This window comes from Pseudopodoces humilis, chromosome 2 (assembly GCF_049639895.1).
Source record: "Pseudopodoces humilis isolate 2021_Gansu_Grassland_sample_001 chromosome 2, ASM4963989v1, whole genome shotgun sequence".
Classification (NCBI taxonomy): domain Eukaryota; kingdom Metazoa; phylum Chordata; class Aves; order Passeriformes; family Paridae; genus Pseudopodoces; species Pseudopodoces humilis.
The window spans coordinates 81,869,218-81,889,894 of NC_142201.1; the positions used below are offsets into that span (position 1 = coordinate 81,869,218).

The 20,677-nt window shown below is 38.7% G+C and overlaps 1 protein-coding gene across 9 annotated transcripts in view; it reads right to left on the bottom strand.

Moving 5' to 3' along the window:
- The window catches only part of DLG2 (discs large MAGUK scaffold protein 2), a 991,421-nt gene that overhangs the window by 526,180 nt on the left and 444,564 nt on the right, over positions 1-20,677 (bottom strand). For all 9 annotated transcript variants that reach the window (XM_088051071.1, XM_088051059.1, XM_088051060.1 and 6 more), the window contains one exon: positions 5,447-5,608. In XM_088051071.1, the coding sequence (XP_087907197.1) occupies positions 5,447-5,608 (162 nt within the window). The remainder of the gene's footprint in view (positions 1-5,446; positions 5,609-20,677) is intronic.

Below are 20,677 nucleotides of genomic sequence, written 5' to 3' on the forward strand. Positions count from 1 at the left end.
TTAATTAATTTTTTTTTTTTTAAATAAAGTATCAATGTGCACTGGCATTGGGAGACACAGCCCTCCTTTTTCTGAAAAGCAATTTGTACAAATGCCAATTTGTGGATAACCTTAACTCTGTAGACTGCTGAGCCCATTTGTTCCATGTGGAGATGGTTTTTCTTCTCTCTCCACTGGAAAGTCATTCCATTATTCCTGACTTTCTGCAAGCTCTCAGCATCCCAGACAATATCTTGGGACAGAAAGAAAAGGAGTAATAGCCAGTGTGGCTCCTTCCCTTCCAGAAAGTGAGGCTATCAAAGATGAGGCAACTGAAGAGCTCATTACTGATCATTCTTAAGTCTAAGTAACTTAGCTTAGGATAGTAACAGTTATTTACCTGGTTACTTGCTTTTGCTCAATTTCCACTGATGCTTACAGTTGAATCTGGCATTAAATTAGGAAATGGAGATGGCTGGAATAGCCTGACATTTAAAATGTTCAGGCAACCAAGGAAATTCAAGATCCTTACAAGGATTTTTATGTTTCAGCTTATCTTAAAAAAGTGGAGTATACTGAAAAACAAAAATAAATCTAACATCACAATAAGACTAGCAAGGTTCATTTAGGAGTTATCATTCATTTAAGAACACTGATTAGCTCTATTCCTGGGAGGAAGGGGAAGAGGCATGTATTTAATTTAGAGACAGAACTTGTACCTCTGATTTTCAGGTACAGTTGTGTTGAATTCAGATTTCCCAGAACACCATGGATTCACGAGGCTCCTTTTACTGAATTAGTACTTTCTAAGGCGTCTAAGAAAACTCTCAATAGTAGATAACGAAGATTTACAGATGCAGACCAAAGAATTCTGAGCTTACTACACCATCTCGTGTCAAAGAAGGGGTAGTGCAAGAAAATTCCCTTTTCATTACACTGCAGACATTTTTCCTTTAAGAGGTTATTAGAACACAATTCCATCATCTCCTTAAATTGAAAAGAACATTTATTATCTCAACACAGCAACTCTAAGAAAACTTCTCCAATGCTAGTATTTTTCCAAATGTTAATACATCCACATAACTAAAAACTTCCTTTACAACTTCAATGTTTGACATTCAAAGTTGCTTAAGCTGTTAAAATTTTATCTTCTGCACACTAATAAGCAGATCAACCTTTAAAATGAGTTTGAAGCTTTCTAAAATTAAGCATTTTCCAGAACTAAGTTGACTGCACATGAAATGCTACAGGAGAGTAGAAAAGCCATGTTAATGCAAAATATAACAAGGTGAAGAAATTAAAAAAGTCAGGGAAAAGAAAAGAAGGTCTGGTTTGCAGCAAAACTGCTCTTGCTCATTATTATCTTCTCAAAGGGAGTAATCTGCCTAATGCATACTAGATTTTAGGTTCTTGGAAGATAAGGAAAACATGCCTATCTTTAATTTCAGAAAATCTATTCACATTTCTAAACAGTATTTATCATAATCAGTATCTGTGTGTCTCAAAAAGATTTTCAGAATGTATGAGGACCACATTTCTCATTATTCAGCACATAAAACAAATGCAAGGGCATTGAAGAAAATTAGTTTCATGTTTTGGTTTCCAAAACAACCTCCTGAGGTAATCAATAATCATAGAAACATGGAATCACAGAATCACAGAATGGTTGGATTGGAAGGGATCATCTAGTTCCAACACCCTGCCATAGGCAGAGACACCTTCCACCAGACCAGGTTGCTCAGAGCCCCTTCCAGCCTGGCCTTGAACCCTTCCAGGGATGGGGAATCCACAGCTTCTCTGGGAAACCTGTGCCAGTGCTTCACCAACCTCACAGTAAAAAATTTCTTCCTTATATCCTATCTAATAATCTAATAACAATGAGATCCACTAGGGTGTTTCTGGATTATGTCAAACCACACAATCTAAAATATGAAATTACACCCCAATTCTTTAGGAATTTTTATACTTCAAAATTTAAGATGCATGTGTTTTGTGCAAACATGGGCCATATCAGGCATTTTGAATCATGGGTGTTAATAAAAAGATGGTCTGAATGTTTCCATTCTTGAGTGTCGGAAAATGTTTCAAGAATCCCTGGAATGTTTTAGCTGGAGATTTACACAGGGGAATAGACAGGCCCACAGTTTCTCTGCCTGAACTTCCACCATCCACTTTCCCCTGTAATGAAGTAAGCCTGTCCTCAAGCTGACAAGCTGGATTATGGATGCAAACTGAGATGTTCCCTGAGAACTGGGGAGCGTAATAAACTGGTGATGGTAGCAAGCAGTCTACATGCACAGACAAGGTGTAACACCTATGGTTTCCACAGATGGCTGTGAGCACTGGTCAGTTATGAGGGCTGGAATCTGCCAGCCCAAAGAGAAGTTTTATAACTGTACGATCTTCACAGATCTCTTTTCAAATGAACAAATATATATGGAAACAAGCAACTCTTTTACTCTGCCAAGGTCAAGTCACTTAGGAAAAATGATGTGATTAGGATGGACATGTGTCTTGGTCATGGGACAGCATTTTGGTTCCAAAGCATATTAACTAGATTATTTTTTATGCTCAAACATTTTCCTTTTATGATATTATTTCAAAACAAATATTGGGTAATCAGCCTGTCATCAGGACACTGTGCAGCCACTAAACACAAAAGACTGCTTCAAAACTTGCTGCAGGTGCAACCTGGTGCTACAGTCCCTACAGAGAAATTCAGGCAGTGAAACAGTGAAATGCAGCCAGGCAGTGACTTAACCCCACGCAGCCAGACAGCCAGTGTGCCTGCTGGCCTGGGTGAGTGGTCAGGTGCACAGTCCTACTGGCACACAGGATGTGACGTGATCCCAGGCTTGGGGGTAAGGAAACTTCCCAGTCTGACCATTCACAGACTAACAATCACTCTCCCAGCACCAGAAACTGCCCCAAATGCATCCCTCAGCACTTGGTACAAGCAGACTCATGACCTTCATGTACACACATTTTCCCTTTGCACCAAATGCTCTGACCTGTAACCAGGAAAGTGAAGCAGAACAGCTCTTGGTAGAGTTTCCTGACAGTGTTACACTGCTGCAACTGCCAGTGCCTTCTCACTCCTAAGAAATTACCTGACAACATTTGGACCATAGCACCTGTTATTTCTCCTCAGAGCAGGACTGCAGCAGTTCCACTTTTCATGGGAGTCAATTAAATATTTAAATTGCAGGCATTATTTTCAAATTATTTTCCAATTTTTTATTTTTATTTTTTAATATTTTCTTAATCTTTAAGAATCCAGTATTTTACATTTCCCTAGGAAGGCATGCTATGGGTTGAGAGGCAGTTTTTGCCATTATTCAGTGCAACCATGTTCACACAATAGTGCTGAGAAGATGGTAGAATTATTACTTAATAATATTGAGATATAGATTGGAAAGTCTGCAATTCAAGACAATAATCCATTTGGATTTGATTTTGGAGTATTCAGAATGCTGTTTCTCAACTATGTGGAAATTACTGTGACCAAAAGCTTCTGAACAGGGATTTCAGTCAAATGTCAACAATGAAAGTGAATCTAAACCAGGTGTTTTGGATAGGAAGGGCAACACAATGCCATGAGCTCTAGCAGAAGAATTCCTTCAGCCTCCTGAGCTAATTCTCTGCTGAAGGTTAAAAGATGGGACATAGACAGCAGGGGAAAGGAAACAGGAACTTCAAAGCCATTTGAAGAGACAAACAGCTAAATTTAGGTTAAATAGCAGGCATGAGACTATTAAGTAGCAGATATTAGACACTCTGAATCTGAAGGAAAGAAGGGAAAGGGACAGAGTCAAAACCAGAAATCCTCATGCTGAAGGAAGAACTTGCAGGAAACACTGATTTCCAAGAGGAAACACTATACAGCTCCTGTCCTACGATCACTTCAGAAAATAGGAGCAAACAACTTTGTCCTGTTGCAAGAGCAAATAAAACTGGGAGCTGTTTCAAGACAACTGTGCATGTCTGAAGATCACTTCATGCTTTTTGACATCATTGCTACATCCTCAGCTTGGATTATGTAGCCTTACTTGAAAGTCTCCAGATGTAAAGAATGATCTCTGGTTTTGACCTTCATGAACAAGTAACACCACTGTAATCACAATACTCAAGGAGTCCTAGAGGAACAGGGATGTTTCTTTTCCAGGACAGAAATTGCTTGTTTGTGATTGTCCCCTGATGCTACACAGAGGCCTTATGGAGATAATCCTTTCCAAAAAACAAAAGTGATAACCTCAGCACAAGGTGATCTATCACTGCTTGGTACTGATGGCTTCTGCAGTAAAAATTAGGTAAGTAACCCAGAAAACTGCTAAAACCTGAAGAGACAAACATCATACAAACTAAACACAGGACCAACAAGGGCAGAGGAAGAAGATTCATTCGCATGGCTATTCCATGAAGGCTCAATGAACACCAGCTGTATTCACATCAATCTTTAATAATAAACACTTCTTTTCACTTGTAACCACACTGTAAGCACTGTGCTAGGCAAGCAGTGCCCATTTCACAGGTTTTGAGCACCAGAGGGAGCAAAGTCCATCTGCCTTGTTTGCTGCTTAGATAATTGCTGGAATAAAACTATCACCCAGAACATCACCGCCTCTAGTAAAGAGTATTATTCTTTTTTCCCTCCCTTCCCAGGCCTAGTAGAAACCAGAATAGAAAACCCATCATGCTAATCACTGCATCTATGCTCCTTCCACAAGAGAAGCTCTAGGAATACTTTCAAACCACTGCATTCTTATTAAAGGAAAAATGTAAATTTTCGGGAACGGATTCCTTTTTGGTTATAGAGGTTCAACAGGAAGAGAAACATTTTTGCCCAACAGGATATATCAGAGGACACCAGACCCGCATACAGCTAAAGCTTCTGTATTTTATAAATTCTTGCCTTAGTTAACAGAAAGATTTCTCTACAGCACTCTGAATTGCATCAAAATCTACAGAAAACTGCAAGTGCTTGAGCAGCAAGGATATGAATAGAGGCAAATGAGCTCCCTTTTCAGACATAACTTGTGACTTTAATATAGCTTTCTGAGAGATGAAAAAACTAGGATCCCATCAGACGGTTGCATTTACAGTATTTTCTTTTTCGATTTCTGAACAAGGATAATCAGGAAGGGAAGTCTGCCATTTGAAAATCACTGTGATATTGAGGCTGAGAACCTGCATCATTCCTTTCACAGAAAACCAGACTCATTTGCCAGGAATTATTTTTATTCGAACAAAAGCCTCACTCAAAGCAGAAGCTCACATCTCCAACTAAACTATCACCTGTTCCACTACAGTGAGCCTTAAAATTGTCCATCAAAGGACAATCAATCTGCAGTGATAGATTTCAGAAAGAAGCTTGTCTGTTTATACAACAAAATAAGTTCCCCAGGCATTTCATGCCACGTGTTTTCTTGTATTTGAGGACTAAAGCCATGAGCTGCATGGATCCTACCTTCAAAGGAGAAATGTGCGACTGTAAGACGTATCCATGGACATTCTCTATTTGAGACAAGTTCTTCTCTGACACATGAACAAGCTCTGGGCCTCTCACTTCGTGGGTTAAACGAGGCAAAGTATGGTCATGTGGAGCATCCTCATCTTGATAACGATATTTCTAGAGGAAGAAAACATCAAGAAAGAACAAATAAGATTTTAGAAGTTAATTCCTATATTTTAATATAATTATGGAATGACAAATGAAATATGATGCAGTAGACAATAATCATTGGATTTCCTAGTGTGTTCTGGAGAGAATGAATCATTCTTTTTTACTATTGTATCAAAGAGAGAAATGAGGTATATGTCACCAATACACAAAATTTTCACCATCAAATAGACATTTGATATGACACTCTGATATTGAAGAAGAGACATTGATAAGCCAAGCTGTAGTGTCAGATCACATTTTGCATCCCTGTGTTAATAATTAGAGTTTCTGCAAATTACTTGGGTTTTTTTCCATTTAGCACTGTGTACTCTGATGCTGGAGAACACACATGCACTTCTACAGAGCCACAGTCCCACAGAAGATTCCCCTGCAGTAAAGTTCTAACCTTATACCCTTCTTTTCCATGGAGAGGCAACATGAGAGGCTTGTCCAAGATCCCAAATGAAGCTTGTAACAACAAGGAATATAACCCTAAAAATTAAATTAAATTACCTGATCTGTTCTCCAGGCAGAATGCTTTGTAAAAAGGTGCCATCCCCTCAGCTGTGCCCTGAGGAGGGAGCTGCTGGATAAAAGCCTAAGACTTATCTGTATGGCCATATAAGAAAAATAAATCAGAAGTCCAGGCAGAATCACAAGAACATGCCAAAGCAGACCTATCCATGCAGCAGACCTCTCTGCTGCTCATCCACTTCACTTTGACCACTCAGCTGTGGAGTGTTATTTCATTTATTCATCCCTCCTAAGGAAACCACCCCAGTGCATTCCTGCCTTCAATCTTAAGTATGGAAATGTTTCAGCAGTTGCCAATTATTTTCAGAATACACATGTGACATGATTTATTCTCTTCTTTTTTTCTGGGATATGCCTGCGGCCCTTCACATATTCACTTTCCAGATAACATAATTAATGAATATATGAAATGACTGGCACCAGCCAAATATTATTTGGGCAAGAAGCCATCAGCCTAATAAATAATACTCCAGCCAATGTCACATTTAAGGCTTGGCACACAGATCATTTAAGCCACAAGCAATCAATTATTTTTTTAATCGAGTGAGTACTTTCTTAAAAGACAACTACTCAGAGACATCCTCTTTAAAGTGAGTCATTTGCTAAAACATAATTAGGAGAAATAAGAGCAGAATACCAGTCATTTCATTAACTCAGGAATGGGGAAAATGGAAATGTCCAGTGGCTACTTCTTAAGGAGACAAGACAGCAGTGACAGAAGCCGTAAGAAGCTCTATCATAGAACCATTCAGGTTGGAAAGGATCTTTAAGATCATTGAGTCCAACCCAGCACTGTCATTTCCACCACTAAACTATGTCCCCAGGTGCCACATATACATAACTTTGAAATACCTCCAGGGATGGTGAGTCAACCACTTCCCAAGCAGACTGTTCCAATGCTTGACAGACCTTTCAGAGATGAAATTTTTCCTAATGTCTAATATAAATCTCTCAGCACAATTTGAGGGTGTTTCCTCTCATCCTATCAACTGTTACTTGGTAGAAGAGACCATCTCCCACCTTAACACAGCCACCTTTCAGGCAGTTGTAGAGAGCAATAAGGTCTCCCCTGAGCCTCCTTTTCTCCAGGCTAAACACACACAGCTCCCTCAGCCACCCTTTATCAGACTTGTACTCCAGACCCTTCCCCAGCTCTGCTGCTCTTCTCTGGACACACTCCAGCCCCCCAATGTCTTTGTTGCAGTGAGGGGCCCAGAACTGAACACAGGATTTGAGGTGAGGCCTCAGCAGTGCCCAGTACAGGGGACAATCACTGCCCTGCTCCTGCTGGCCTCAACATTGCTGATACAAAAATTTATACGTAAGTATATACAGGCTTCCCACTTCTTGCAAGTTCCTCGTCTTCTGGGTGGATGTGGGAGGAGTGGAGTCTCTCCCACTATAAAGATTAAGAGCTGCTCTGCAAAATAGGACTTGGAGGTTCTTGTGGGTGATGAGGTGGACATAAGCCAACAGAGAATGTACAGCCCAGAAAGCCAGCCTCATCCTGGGCTGCATCAAAAGAGCAGCAGGTCAAGGGAAATGATTCTCACCCTGTATTCTGATCTTGCAGCACCCCACCTGGAGCACTGCATCCAGCTCTGGGATCCTCAGCACCAGAAAGACATTCTCTCCTCTGTACCTGTTGGAGCAGGGCCAGAAGAGGGTTACAAATAGGATCAGAAGGATGGAGCACCTCTCCTATGAAGATAGGCTGAAAGAGCCTGGGTGTTCAGCCTGGAGAAGAGAAGGTGTCAGGGTGAAACCTTCCAGTACTTTAAGGACACTTATATAATGGAGGGAGAGGGATTTTTATACAGGCATGTAGTGACAGGATAAGGAGGAATGGTTTTAAACTGGAAGAAGTTTAGATTGCGTATTAGAAAGAAAATCTTTCCTCAGTTCCAATGAAGCATTGGAACAAGATGAAACTGCACAGGGACGTTGTAGATGCCCCTAGATGTAGAGGGATGTAGATGTAGAGGGAAATGTTTGAGCCCAGGTTGGATTCTATGATTCATTCTATGATTATGTATACATACATACATACATACATACATACATACATATATCTATATATAAAACACATATGCTATTCTTTCCAGATCATTTTTTCAGTTTTACACTGTCAGAAGCAGTGTGATGTGGCCTTAAAGAGAGAACATTTCTCTGACCATCAGTAAGTGCTTTCCCCATCACTGCACTGCAGTGGAGCTGTTGCATAAACAGGAGCCACAGCTGAGAGGAAATTGTTTCACCCTGAGCCCCATGCTCCCAAAGAGCAGAACACTTGTGTGGATCTCCACTGATAGACTTGCTTTATAATTTGAATTAATTTATTTATCCAATAACTGCAAATTCCCATGACAACTTCAGTAATATCCATGTTCACGTGCCATCAGCTGAAAAAGTTTACAGAACAGATTTCCACTCTTCTATTTGTCTTTGTCTCCCTCACATCCCAAGGCCAGCCTCTCCTTCTTCACAAAGTATGAGCCTAGAGCATTTCTGGGTCAATCCTGCTATGGGTTTGCCTCATGTTCTTAGCACCAAACTCATTGATTTTCATACATCTTTCCTCCCACAGCACCTCTTCATTGAAATGCTTTCAGCTGTGAACCAAAACAGCTTGACACAGCAAAAAGCCAGTGGTAATGCTGAAAATACCAAACCAGAACTAAGACACTCCTGCAGAAATTCTTCATTCATCTCCATCACCCTGCTCTGATGGGGTCCTGCAAATGTCCTTGAAAAAATCCCATTCCTTAGAAACCTTTCTCTAAGGACTAATTCAAATTTCTGGAGGGAAAAGCATGATTGCATGGAAATGCTACTCTTCATTTGACAAAAGAACAGGTGGATGTCTTATGATAATTAAATTACAAATCAGTGCCTGCTGCTGACAGGGTATTGTACGCTGCCAACTAGCATCAGATATTTAAAATCCTCTGTAATTACCTATAATGGGGGTGTGGAGTGCACTACTGTGAATTTTTAATATGAACGTGCCTTTTTATAAGAGATCATTCTCTCTACAGTATGAGGTTTTACAGCATCACTGCTCCTCACATCATACTGTCTAAAGGAGCATTTCTGAGGCAGTGATTGCCAAAGAGATGTCAGCTAGACAGAACTGAAGACAGGAATCCAACAGGAGGTAATGATCAAAACCATTAAATTTCAACAAAGACAGTTCTCAAGTTACAGTAGCCAGAGTACTGCACTGGCATGAAAATACAGATGTTCTTATGACCTACCTTTGACAGTGGATTAAGATAGCTGAGAATTTTTCATTCAGTTTTGGGCCAAAGGGAGCTGGTATTTTTACAAAAGTTTGTTGTTTATTTTTACTTTTTGTCATTGCCATCAGTTTGCAGAAAATGCAAATAGAACATTTAATTTCATATCAGGTCAAAATGACCTAAGCTGCTGAATGTGGCCCAGCTGGAATTTCCATTCAAAAGCAGATGTCCCTGGTTCTCTACACAGCTCTTTGGCTGGACCACACTCCAATACATCATCACACACTCGTGCTGCTTGCAATAGGAAGGCTGCAAAAGGAGGGAGCTAAATGTGTCAGAGGAGTCACAGGCTCTACAAAAACCCTGTGAAATGAGCAGCCAGTGAATCCTCATCTACAGAGAATCCTGAGCTACTAGAAAACACCCTGAAATGTCAAGAGACCCGTAAGCAAAAGTGACATCGCTTTTCACTCAGCCAAAACTTTGTAGTAGATACAGCGTATAGCTATTAATAATGGAAAAAAAGTACCACTACATCCTACGAGATAATAACCCATTCATGAGTGAATCCCACTCCCAATCACTCTTCAAAGCCAGTGTGCTAGCCAGTGGCCAGGATATTATGTTTTATCTTGGGAAGCAATAGCAATACTACCAGTTTTAACTCTTAAACATCAGCATATAGAGTCTCAAATACAATTTTTGTTTTACAGTCCTCCTAAGGAGGCGCCAGACTTCTGCTCCTTACAAGCTGTGAGTCTTCATATAACCCATTTAACATTGAGACCACAGGGAAAGGAATTTTGCAGAAAATTTCTCACACGAGACAATGGCCTCTTACAGATCCAGGTGTCCCACTGCAATCTGGAAATAGGCAAGGTATGAAACTGGGTCCCAATATTACCTTCTTAATTCTCACTCACTTGCTGTTCCTCTCAAACCAGCATTTGAGCTGCTTTGCAGCTCCCAAGTAGGTTAGCCCCATTGTTGTTCATCTGCTGGAACCTGGACATGGGAGCTACCTTTCAACAGGGCAAGCACCACCCACGTTCTGCATGAGACTGGGTCCAGCATTCAACACACTGGGTTTTCTGAGAGAGGTTTTGGATGCCCCAACCCTAGAAGTGTTCAAAGCCAGGTTGGATGGAGCTCTGAGCGACCTGGTCTAGTGGAAAATATCCCTGCCCATGACAGGGGAGTTGGGAGAAGATGATCTGTAAGGTCTCTTCCAACTCAAACCATTCTAGGATTCTGTGATTTTTTTTCTCAGTATTAGCAGCCAACAAAAAAATAAAACCATAATGGACTTGGTCCATTTAGACAAATGAGCAATCTCCAAAGTCCCACTAAAAAAAAACATTAATGTCACCTTGTCCTGCTTTGGTGCTCAGTATTTTCTTTGGTCTTCAATGTGTTGAATTTTACTGTCACTGCTCTCCAAAGGCAGCAAATTTCAATGTCATACCAATGAGCATCTTCAGAAAACAAACTTTACAATTTGCACACACAAATCATTGGGCATTCATCCAATCATGAGCAGAAATAATATTACTCATCCAACTGATTGCAAATGAGCAACACAGCTTGAATTCTGAATATTTGCAATCAATCTATAGAGTATAGAGAGAAAAAAATACTCTTCTCATTATATAAAGTGGAAGAAATCACAATCTGCTTGCCAAGACTGTGGAAGTAGATTAGGAAGCTTAAATCATTGAATAATTATACTTATTGTGAATGACTTGCTCTTTTGCTTATCAAGTAGATTTCCAACAAGCTTGTCACTATATTACAGCAGTACCTTCCATCCAAGAAGCCCAAAGAGCTTTACAAGTGGCAGTCAAGACTGATAGCATCCTGTTGATGTGCATCATCTAAAGGTGGGTAAAATTAGGCACAGAAATGCAGCAACTTGTTCAAGGTCACAGAGAGACCCAGTTCATTAAGCAGTAGTAGAACTTAGGGGATTTTTCCAGTCTGCTCTTTAAAGTCTAAGATCTAATGCACCTACATTGACTTTAATAGAAATTATAATTATTATTATTTAAACAAGGTTGTAGGTTTGCTGGTGCCATTGTAATTTCTTTTTAAATTTTTGGGCTTGTTTTTTTTTTTCCTCACAAATGTTCCAGGGTAAAGCGGTCTTTCTGAAGTCAGGACTTAGGTTTTTCTCTGACTCAGTGTAATAGCCAGCAGTACTTTGGGTGATTTACAGTGTGCTATCTCTGAGAAACACATAGTGAATTTTAGAAGACAAGAGGTTTCCTCTAAGAGCCAAATTAGTTCACAGAAGGAATATTATCAGTGCTGAATACTGAGAATTTGCATATAATTTCCATTAAGTATAACAAGAATATTTTTTTTTTTAGGAAGGAGAAAAAGAAGTATCATTTCTTATCTCAGTTTGTTTATTGAAAGCACTAGGTTTTTGCCGTAACAGTGAATAGATGCTCAGTTAAAAATAAAAAAAAAAAAAGGAAATTAAAATGTGGTGGAAAATAACTGTTTTACAGTATTCTCATCATATTTTTTTTTTTGAAACCCCATATGATTTTATTTTTCATGATGGAAAAGAAGAAGTGAGATGGGCACTAGCCAAAGTACCTCTTCATTTTATCTGCTGGAAGTAGTTGCACCTTTTACTCACAAGATGGCACAGTAACCATCGAGTTAAAGCATAATCTCACTTTGAACTATGATGCCTTGCAGGGAAAAAATAAGTATTTATGCAATGTCATAAAACTTCAAACGATTCTTATTTTGAACTGACCTGATATAAAATTATAAAAAAAATAAAGCGGCAACCTTTTATAGTAAGTATACATAAAGAAGCAGTGATCATACATAAAGCTGGCAGATGGAAAAAAAGTTTTAACAGTTCATAGCAGTATCAAAAAATTACAAGCAAGTAAGAATCTATCAGTTTTTGTGAGCTTCAGAATGAACAAAACCACTATGTATTGACAAGATTGAGACTAGCCCAGAATGCTGCATTCCTCCAGGAATTCTAAATCCTAATTAAAACCGCCTGCATGCAAATCTGTACCATGAGGTATTCAGCTCCATATGCTGCATCACATTTTGGACCTGTTAACAGCATCAGTTTAGCCCTCTGGAGGCTGCAACTTGCTATCCAATAATTTAAAATAGATTTTTAACTTGAAGTGCCAATATACAACAAGACATTCTAAGAGAGTGGCTTTGCTTGGATTAAATGGTGAATGTGGCTGCAGACTACAAAAATCAGTAAGAAGAAAAAAAGAAAATCCAGCTAATACTAATTGTTTATCTAAGGGGAGCAAAGGAAAGACGTGGGTGAAACTGTACCATTTATCAGCACCAGGCAGTAGCTACTTCTCTGTCCCTCTGTCCTGCAATAACATCACTGCTTACTCCTTTTTATTGTCTTCAACTATTCCACTCAAAGCATTTTTTTTTTTCCTGGTATGTCCATGTTCCCCCAATTGCTGTAGCAGCCTTCATGCCTCTGCAGCTCATTTGTTTTCCCCTACAGCTCCCTGTGCAGCCCTAGATGCACATCCCCATTGATTCCTCTAATTCTGCTGCTGCAGTTCCCCAGCACAGAGGCACCAAGCCTCACAAATTCTCCTTTTCCACCCCCTGCCTGCCCTAAGCAGCAGCTTCTGGCATAGGTTGGGGGGGGGACTATGCTGAGGTTACAACTGAGAATTTGGAGAGGCAGAGCTGGGAAATGCTGTCAGTTGTCATGTCTCAGTTTCCCTGCCAATAAGCCTGTGGCAGGAATGCAGCCTGGCAAAATCGACACCCTAGGTTTATATCAGAAGAGTACAAAGTAATCATGGACTGTAATAAATACATTTATTTATTAGCATTATTAGCATGTATTAGCATTGCCTAAAACAAAGGATAAAAGAGAAACAATCATAAAAAAAAAAAAAACCAACCCCACAGTACTAATGGATTGCCCCTCTTGTGTCTTCGGTACCAAAAATATGTATTTTAATTTAGTCCAGCAGCACGTGACAGAGCAGGCCATTTGTGTGTTGCAGCTGAAACCCTCTCCCCTGTCTTCACTCAGGAATTATGCGTCTGTGGGATTCCAGCACCATTTTTCACAGGAATAGGGTGACTCTGCTGAAAGGCTCTGAGGCAAAAGGATGCTCTCAGTCTAAGACAGGTGAATGCTATTGTAGATAACTGCTTCTGTTCTTGTTTTTACCACAGAAGTCTCTTGCAATGCTAGGCTTTTCACAAAACATAGCTGTGCACAGCTGTAGAGCTGAGATATTGCTCACTTTAAAATGTCCTGCAAGCCACAGATGGCCAGTTTTTACAGAAGTGCTGAGCATCAGCAGCTTCATCTTAAATCAGTGAGAGCTGGGCTTTGTACAGGACAAATACCATGGAATCCTGTGCCCTCGGACACCTGCACACTGAAGATGCTCTTCCTCATTTCTGCCTGTTGTCTCTTGTCTCACTGCTTGGCAATATAGTGAGCAGAGCCTGGCTCCCTCCTCTCGACACCCTCCCTTCAGGTACTTCCATACTTTGATAAGGTCCCCTCAGTATAACAGGAAAACCAGTGAAAAAATTAATAATGGAGCAGTTGGATCTGGTTGCATTAAATAATGCATGAAGACATATGTTGAATGTAAAATGCCATATGAAGTACTACTCCATGTACTGAAAGAAGCAGAAAGCCTGTGAAAACAAAAGTAACTGTGTAATTAAAAATGTATTAGAGTTGATGCATATCATAATACTACATTACAATATATGGCCACAGAGGACTTGCAATAAAATTGCTTAGGCCATCTCAATTCTTGCATTCCCTAAATCTGAGTGGTTAACTTTACCACCCTGCCATCCTTTAACAGTTCTTTGAACACAAAGAATATACACAAAAAAATACCTCATAAATTTTAATAGCATTCCTGCTTCTTCTAGTATGAAGGAGGTATAGAGATATGTATTTTTCAGTATTTCTGGAAAACCAATTCTTCTTAAATAAAAATAAAAATGCTTTGTGTACATAAACTTGACAATCTCACTGTTGTCACCCTTATGAACTTAGAGAGTTAGCTCTGCAGATAAAATTCTTTTTCTACAAAGTAATTTACGTTGGAGCTGAACAAGTTATTACAAGATTCAAATATTCTTCTTATCAGTTCCCTCTTTGAAAATCTATGAATTTTTACCAAGAGAAAGATGGATTTTATCCATTTTAACTAGATGTTCAATAGGCCAGCAAAAAAACATTTGTCAGGTGCATTTGAATGTGTTTGACACTCATAAGGGTTGAGTTAAACATTTCAATAGCAGGGCACTTACTGAAAAAACAGCTTTGGGCCTTTGCATCTTAATCCTTCCACAGCTTTTCAATGCAGCATAATTGTGGTAAAATAATCTACATTTTCAGATACTTTAATAAGCTCCAGTTAGTGCACAAGCAGCCAAAATAGCTGTCATTGCAAATAGAACACAGAGAAACATCAAGGTATTGCATTAACAAGAGAATATTTGCTTTACTGAGGCTATTGCAAAAACCTGTATTTGCACATTTCATCTCTCCTCAGCAACCTAGTTCCTGATCTAGGGAGTTTATGGTTCCAGGGGAAGCTCCTTCAGCTCAGTGATCTGATGGTGACCCCACAGGATGAAATTCCACCAGGTCAGGGGCTGGGCAGGAAGAGAGAACCCCATTAAACGGCACAACCTGCAGGTACACTGAGCTCAACACAATGGGAAAATTGCTTGGGTTTACATCCTCTGATGAATTTACCACTCCTTGGGCCAAACTTCACCTGAAATTAAGATAAAACATCCTATCATCACCTTTATTTGTTCTATTTAAAAAATAAAATAACAGAGCTATTACACCTGCATTTTCTGAAGTGCAAAGCAAGCCTCCCAGCACAGCCTTCCTTAGTTTTTCAAGTCCCACAGGGCTTAGCCTGAGCCAAGGCAGTGAGTTGGTCACGGAGAACAGAACTCCAAGAAGCAAAGCCAAATTGCAGGAAAGCAAGGGATACGTGCACAGATTTCTCCTATCTGTACAACTGCTTTTAGACCTAGGCATGTACAATTCACTTTGTCTTACTTGGATATGGAAGCACTTTTCACATTTGAGCTTAAGTGTGGGAATCAACTAGCACTTTCCTTGATGGCTGAAGACAATGATTCTCTGTTGGGGCTATTGTTATTTAGGGATCTCCTTCCATAGTCATGTTGGAAGAATAGGCATAATTTTTTGTTTTTAAATGATTTGAGCACTCATATTTCAAAGAAGGCAGCTGTGCTCTTAGTGTCTGAAAACACAGACTAGAGTACATGCCTCAGTCACAGAATCATTAAGGTTGTGAAAGACCTCCTTGTTCATGAAGTCCAACCACTAACCCAAAGCATATCCCCAGCTGTCACATTCACATGCCTTTGGACACTCCCAGGGATAGCCATTCCACCACTTCACTTGGTAGCCTTTTCCAATGCCTGATCACCTGATTTCAGTGAACAATTTTTCCCTAATATCTGATCTAAGCCTCTCCTGGGACAACTTGAGGCTATTTCCTCTAGTCTTGTCATTTGCTCCTGGGGCGAAGAGCCTGACCCACACCTGGCTGCAGCCTCCTTTATGGTAGTTGCAGAAAGTGATCAGACACTTGATTTGTATCACGTTGTGGTGTAGATTTGGCAGAGTTAGTTATGTCTAAAAAGTTCTTTAGAGCAGAAAAATGCTATGAAAGTACAAATTTATAATATGTGGCATAGAAGACTCTCTAGGAATCAGACAATGATTTAGATGGAAATGTACTACCAGTCCATGAAAATCAAAACTCTATATGTCTTAACCTGGAGAACCTCAAACTTCATTTGAAAGTTACCACCTGACTTTTCCATTGTATACAACTATTGTGTGTCAACATTGTGTCTGCCTACCTTTGTGCTGAATTCTACAGTATTTTGCACCTTTCTTGATTGTTTTTGGTGGGTTTGCAGTTGCAAAGAGCAGGGGAAGGCAACGGAGAAGGCTGAATACTTTAGAAATTAGTAATGTTATCTCTCAGGAAATAAAAAATTTCTTTCTGGCAGACTGACCTTATCAATGTTCAAAGTCATCCCTCTTTGTGATAACACTAGCTTAATTAAAAGGTTAAATCCTTCCTGTGCTGAGTAAAATTTCCTATTTGAAATAGTCTAGATAATGTAACAACTTTCTTTTTAATTTTGTTGTGTTTTCAGCTGAAAAAAAATAAATTTATTATATAAAACAACATGAAGAAAATAAAACCTAAATTTCTTTGGTCCTAACAACTAGCTTTCAGAAAGGCTGGATAAATAATGTCAGCTGAATAACAATGTCATGGTACCTTTTCTGTGTTCTTAATTATTAGAAAATCAGGACAAAGCAAAACCCAACCAGGTTAAAATTAGATTCAGCCCAGATCATAAGGCAATCATGAGGCACTCTTAACTTTGAAATGAAAGACATTATCTTAAAATGATACCCAAAACAAAACTCAGACAATCCCAAGCAAATAGCTTGGTCTAGACACAGCAGTTTTATTATTAGGCAGAGAGGGCTTTTTATGTCCTGATCCAACAAACGGATTGATTGATTGTATAAATAAATATTTTCCAGAACTTTATATGTGCAGTGGGCCAAATCTGAAACATCCATCTGGAAATATAGCCTATTTAAAGATATTATTCATTTTCCATCTTTTTTAGTGCTTGACTAAGCTCTAAATGGATCACCAAAGACCGATATCTCTGTCTGTTTTCTGATGAAGTAACAATCTAAACTCCCCAAAACAGAAGTTTTCTTGTAAAAATTTCATCATTTTCTCTACATAAACCACCTCTATGAGAAAAGATGAGTTACTCTGCATTTTCTGTCAATCCTCTGCCACTCAGCTGATAATACCAACAAGGAAAAGGATTTTCTGCTGAGGAAGAGAAACGCTTCCTGGGAACCAAATTGAGAGCTAGAGCTCATTTTTGTCTTGACAATGAGAAAGCGAGCATGACTTTCACTTGTTGTTGACCTTTGTTGCAGTTGGATCACAGATCTAAAAGTCAGCGCTATATATATAAAACATTATTCACATAAACTATCATGTATCGAGTGGGAAAAACACATTTTACTATTTATAAAACATCTCTGCATGAGCAAAGTTCTGGCAACATTAATCACAATTGTGTGAATGCCTATCCACAGCAAGGAAAATGTACCATTTTGAGTGATTCATCTCATCTCTGCTGCTCCGGAAGGGGTGGGCTGACCTTGAACAGAGCTTGAAACTAACTACACAAAAGCTGAGATACTGGTACTAGTGAACCTCATTCAAAAGCTCCTGTGGCCCTCAGACTTTGGGCTCAGCAGTGGATGTGTGCTGTTCCTTGGGAGGTGTAGTGACTTTGTCCTAAACACTACCGAAGTGAAAACTGCCTGTGTGGGAATTGCCACTACTTGTGAACATATAACTAGATTAGATGTTTAGATTGCACATTTAGATACAGCTGTGAAGGTTGACAGACCCTGGGCAACACAAGTTTCCCAGAGAAGCTGTAGATGCCCCATCTTTGGAAGTGCTCAAGGCCAGACTGCATGGGGCTCTGAGAACCCTGGTCTAGTGCAAGATCCCTCTGCCCATGGCAGGGGAGCTGGAACAAGATGATTCTCAATGTCCTCTCCAACCCAGCCCTGGCACTAGTTTCACGTGCTGAATAATCATGATGTTCCCTTTCAATACAAACCATCCTATGACTCTATATGTAGTTTTGAAAGCTGAACATAGCACTAAGCAGCGCTATACTAATTACCAGTAATATTTTGGCCCCATGGATCCATGTTCTTATAGACACTTTTCAGCTTTATTAGCTTATTAAATTATGTCCCTATTAGCTTTTCTAATTACCAAATGCTTACATGTTTCAGCAGAAAATGTTTTGAAGACTTTATTTTACAAGTGATTAACTAAAATTATAAGATGCACATTAGTTGTCCGCACAAATGTAGGATGATTTCCCACCTTTGAACCGACTGTCCTCATTTTTTAAAAAATACTACTAGGATAATGAAATATCTGAGAGTACAGGATCTTAACACTTTGTCTTCTTGAACTTTCCAACTAATAAATGTCATGGAATCACAGTGAAGATGTTTCCTTTGTTTCTTATTATACTGTATTTACAAAGCAATTCAGTAAAAATTTGTCTTAAACTTGACAAATAAGACTCTGTGAAATACACTACTTTAACAGAACAAAGTCTATTCTCAACACTTCTGAAGTACTCCATTGGAGCCAATGTTTTCCAAGTGAAGCTTATTCTATCATTGTACCAAAATTTCAAAGTGTTTCAGTTACTATGCTAATCACATGAAAATTAGCAGTTCTCGAGTCCCTCCCACCTCACTAATTTCCTCACATCAGTGCAGTTCATTTGCAAGTGTTTGGCTCTCACCTGGAAATAGGTCAGATGTCTGCATTTCCCAACACCCTTGCATCCCTCCTGACAACCCCCTGCATGCTCTCAGAGTTGACCTGCCTGTGAAATAATCTGAACACCTGTACTTCACTATACATCGCCAAGCTATACTAGCTGACCTCATATGCATAAGTGGCTACTCAGGTATTCTGGACCCATTCTGTTCCTTGTTCTAGCTTCAGAATGCTTCAGATTTTCAGTAGTACTTTTATATAAAAAGCACTGACTTGGAACAGACTATAAATGGCACATATTTGCAGTTCTACACAAAAAAAACCTGGAGCCTCTTTTCTGTATCCTATAAATCAGAAATTGCAAAAGGTGTCATTGCCATATTTCTTCTTTGAATTTATTCTAAAATATACCAAAGGAAAAAAAGTAATTTCCTTCAAAACATGAATTCCTAAAGTATTCTATATCTCACATTTCTCTCCTGTCATGTACTTGTTTGTTTTTTATCTTTTTTCCTAGGATATATCAGAAATCAGTATTTGGTCCTCATTAGTAGGATGTGGAATATATATATAGCTTCTTATCAGGAAGAAAGTGTATGTAGAAAAGTCCCAAAAGAGCATGAAAAGGATAAAAAACAAAAGATATCCCAAGTGGAATTAATGCTAATATCTGTATTTATTTATACCACTACCCACAGGGGCTCCACATTAAATAGTACTATTGCAAAAACTGATTAAGCTGATTTCAAAATGAGTTAAATAAAGAATTTCCTTGAAAAAACAAACTAAGGGAATTCAACATCTCATTCAATTGCTTTAACTGGAGTGCCAGGTTTTAAAATATTAAGATATACATAATTCAAAACAAAATTCAAAGGAAGATTTGAAATACATTAATTTGCTTGCAAGTATGATTTTAAATATTTTGAAGACAGTTAATGAAGATAGATACATTCCTATGAAACATTTCCAAAAAGAAAAATACTTTATCTGGTAGTTTTAACTACTTTAGAGTTGCATAAAATCACAAAAGCAGACAACATATATATATATATATATATATATATACAAATTTCATTTTCTGTTTACTTCCTGTCCTCATAAATGAGCTTGCTTTATAAATATTTTCACCTAAAATCCCTTTAAAGTACTTATTTTAGATTTCTGCATATTAAAATGAAAGAAAAAGAAGGCTTAGAAAAGAGACAAATACTATTCATTAGACCTGAAGTTCAAGAAGGGATAACAGTGTAATTTATTAGAGCTTTAGTATAGCTGAAAAAAAGCAGGCGAATATTTAGGCATACAGTCTAGGAAATTAATTTTTTTTCTATCTTTAGATATTCCTAATCTGTAATTTAAGTCTCAAAGAGGAAATTATAAATAAAGCAAAACAAAATAAAAACAGGGAGTTCAGAGATGATGTTAAAACTCACATTTCCATTGGAGGTGAGGGAATAATTCATAGATATCCTAAAAGCACAATTGCTTACTGCAGAGTTTCTTGAACCTCTCTGATATCTTATGCAATTCCTTATACTTCCAGGTTTCAAAATAACTTTGAAGAGGGGCTAAATTATTTCTAAGTTAGCTTGAAGTTAGCAGTTAATGAATTGCCACCTGCAATTCATTAATTGGAGAAATTCAGCGCACACATAAAATCTTAAGAATCACCTTCTCTTTTGCCTTAACACTTCCAGTGAAATGTGCTTCACAAAATTTGACAAGTCTAAGGTGAGATGCACAGATTTAATGAACAAAAGCTTGCATTCACTCCTTTGTGCGGGATGCTTTGCAAAGCCATCCTAGTGACCATTAATTTCAGTAGCATAAAA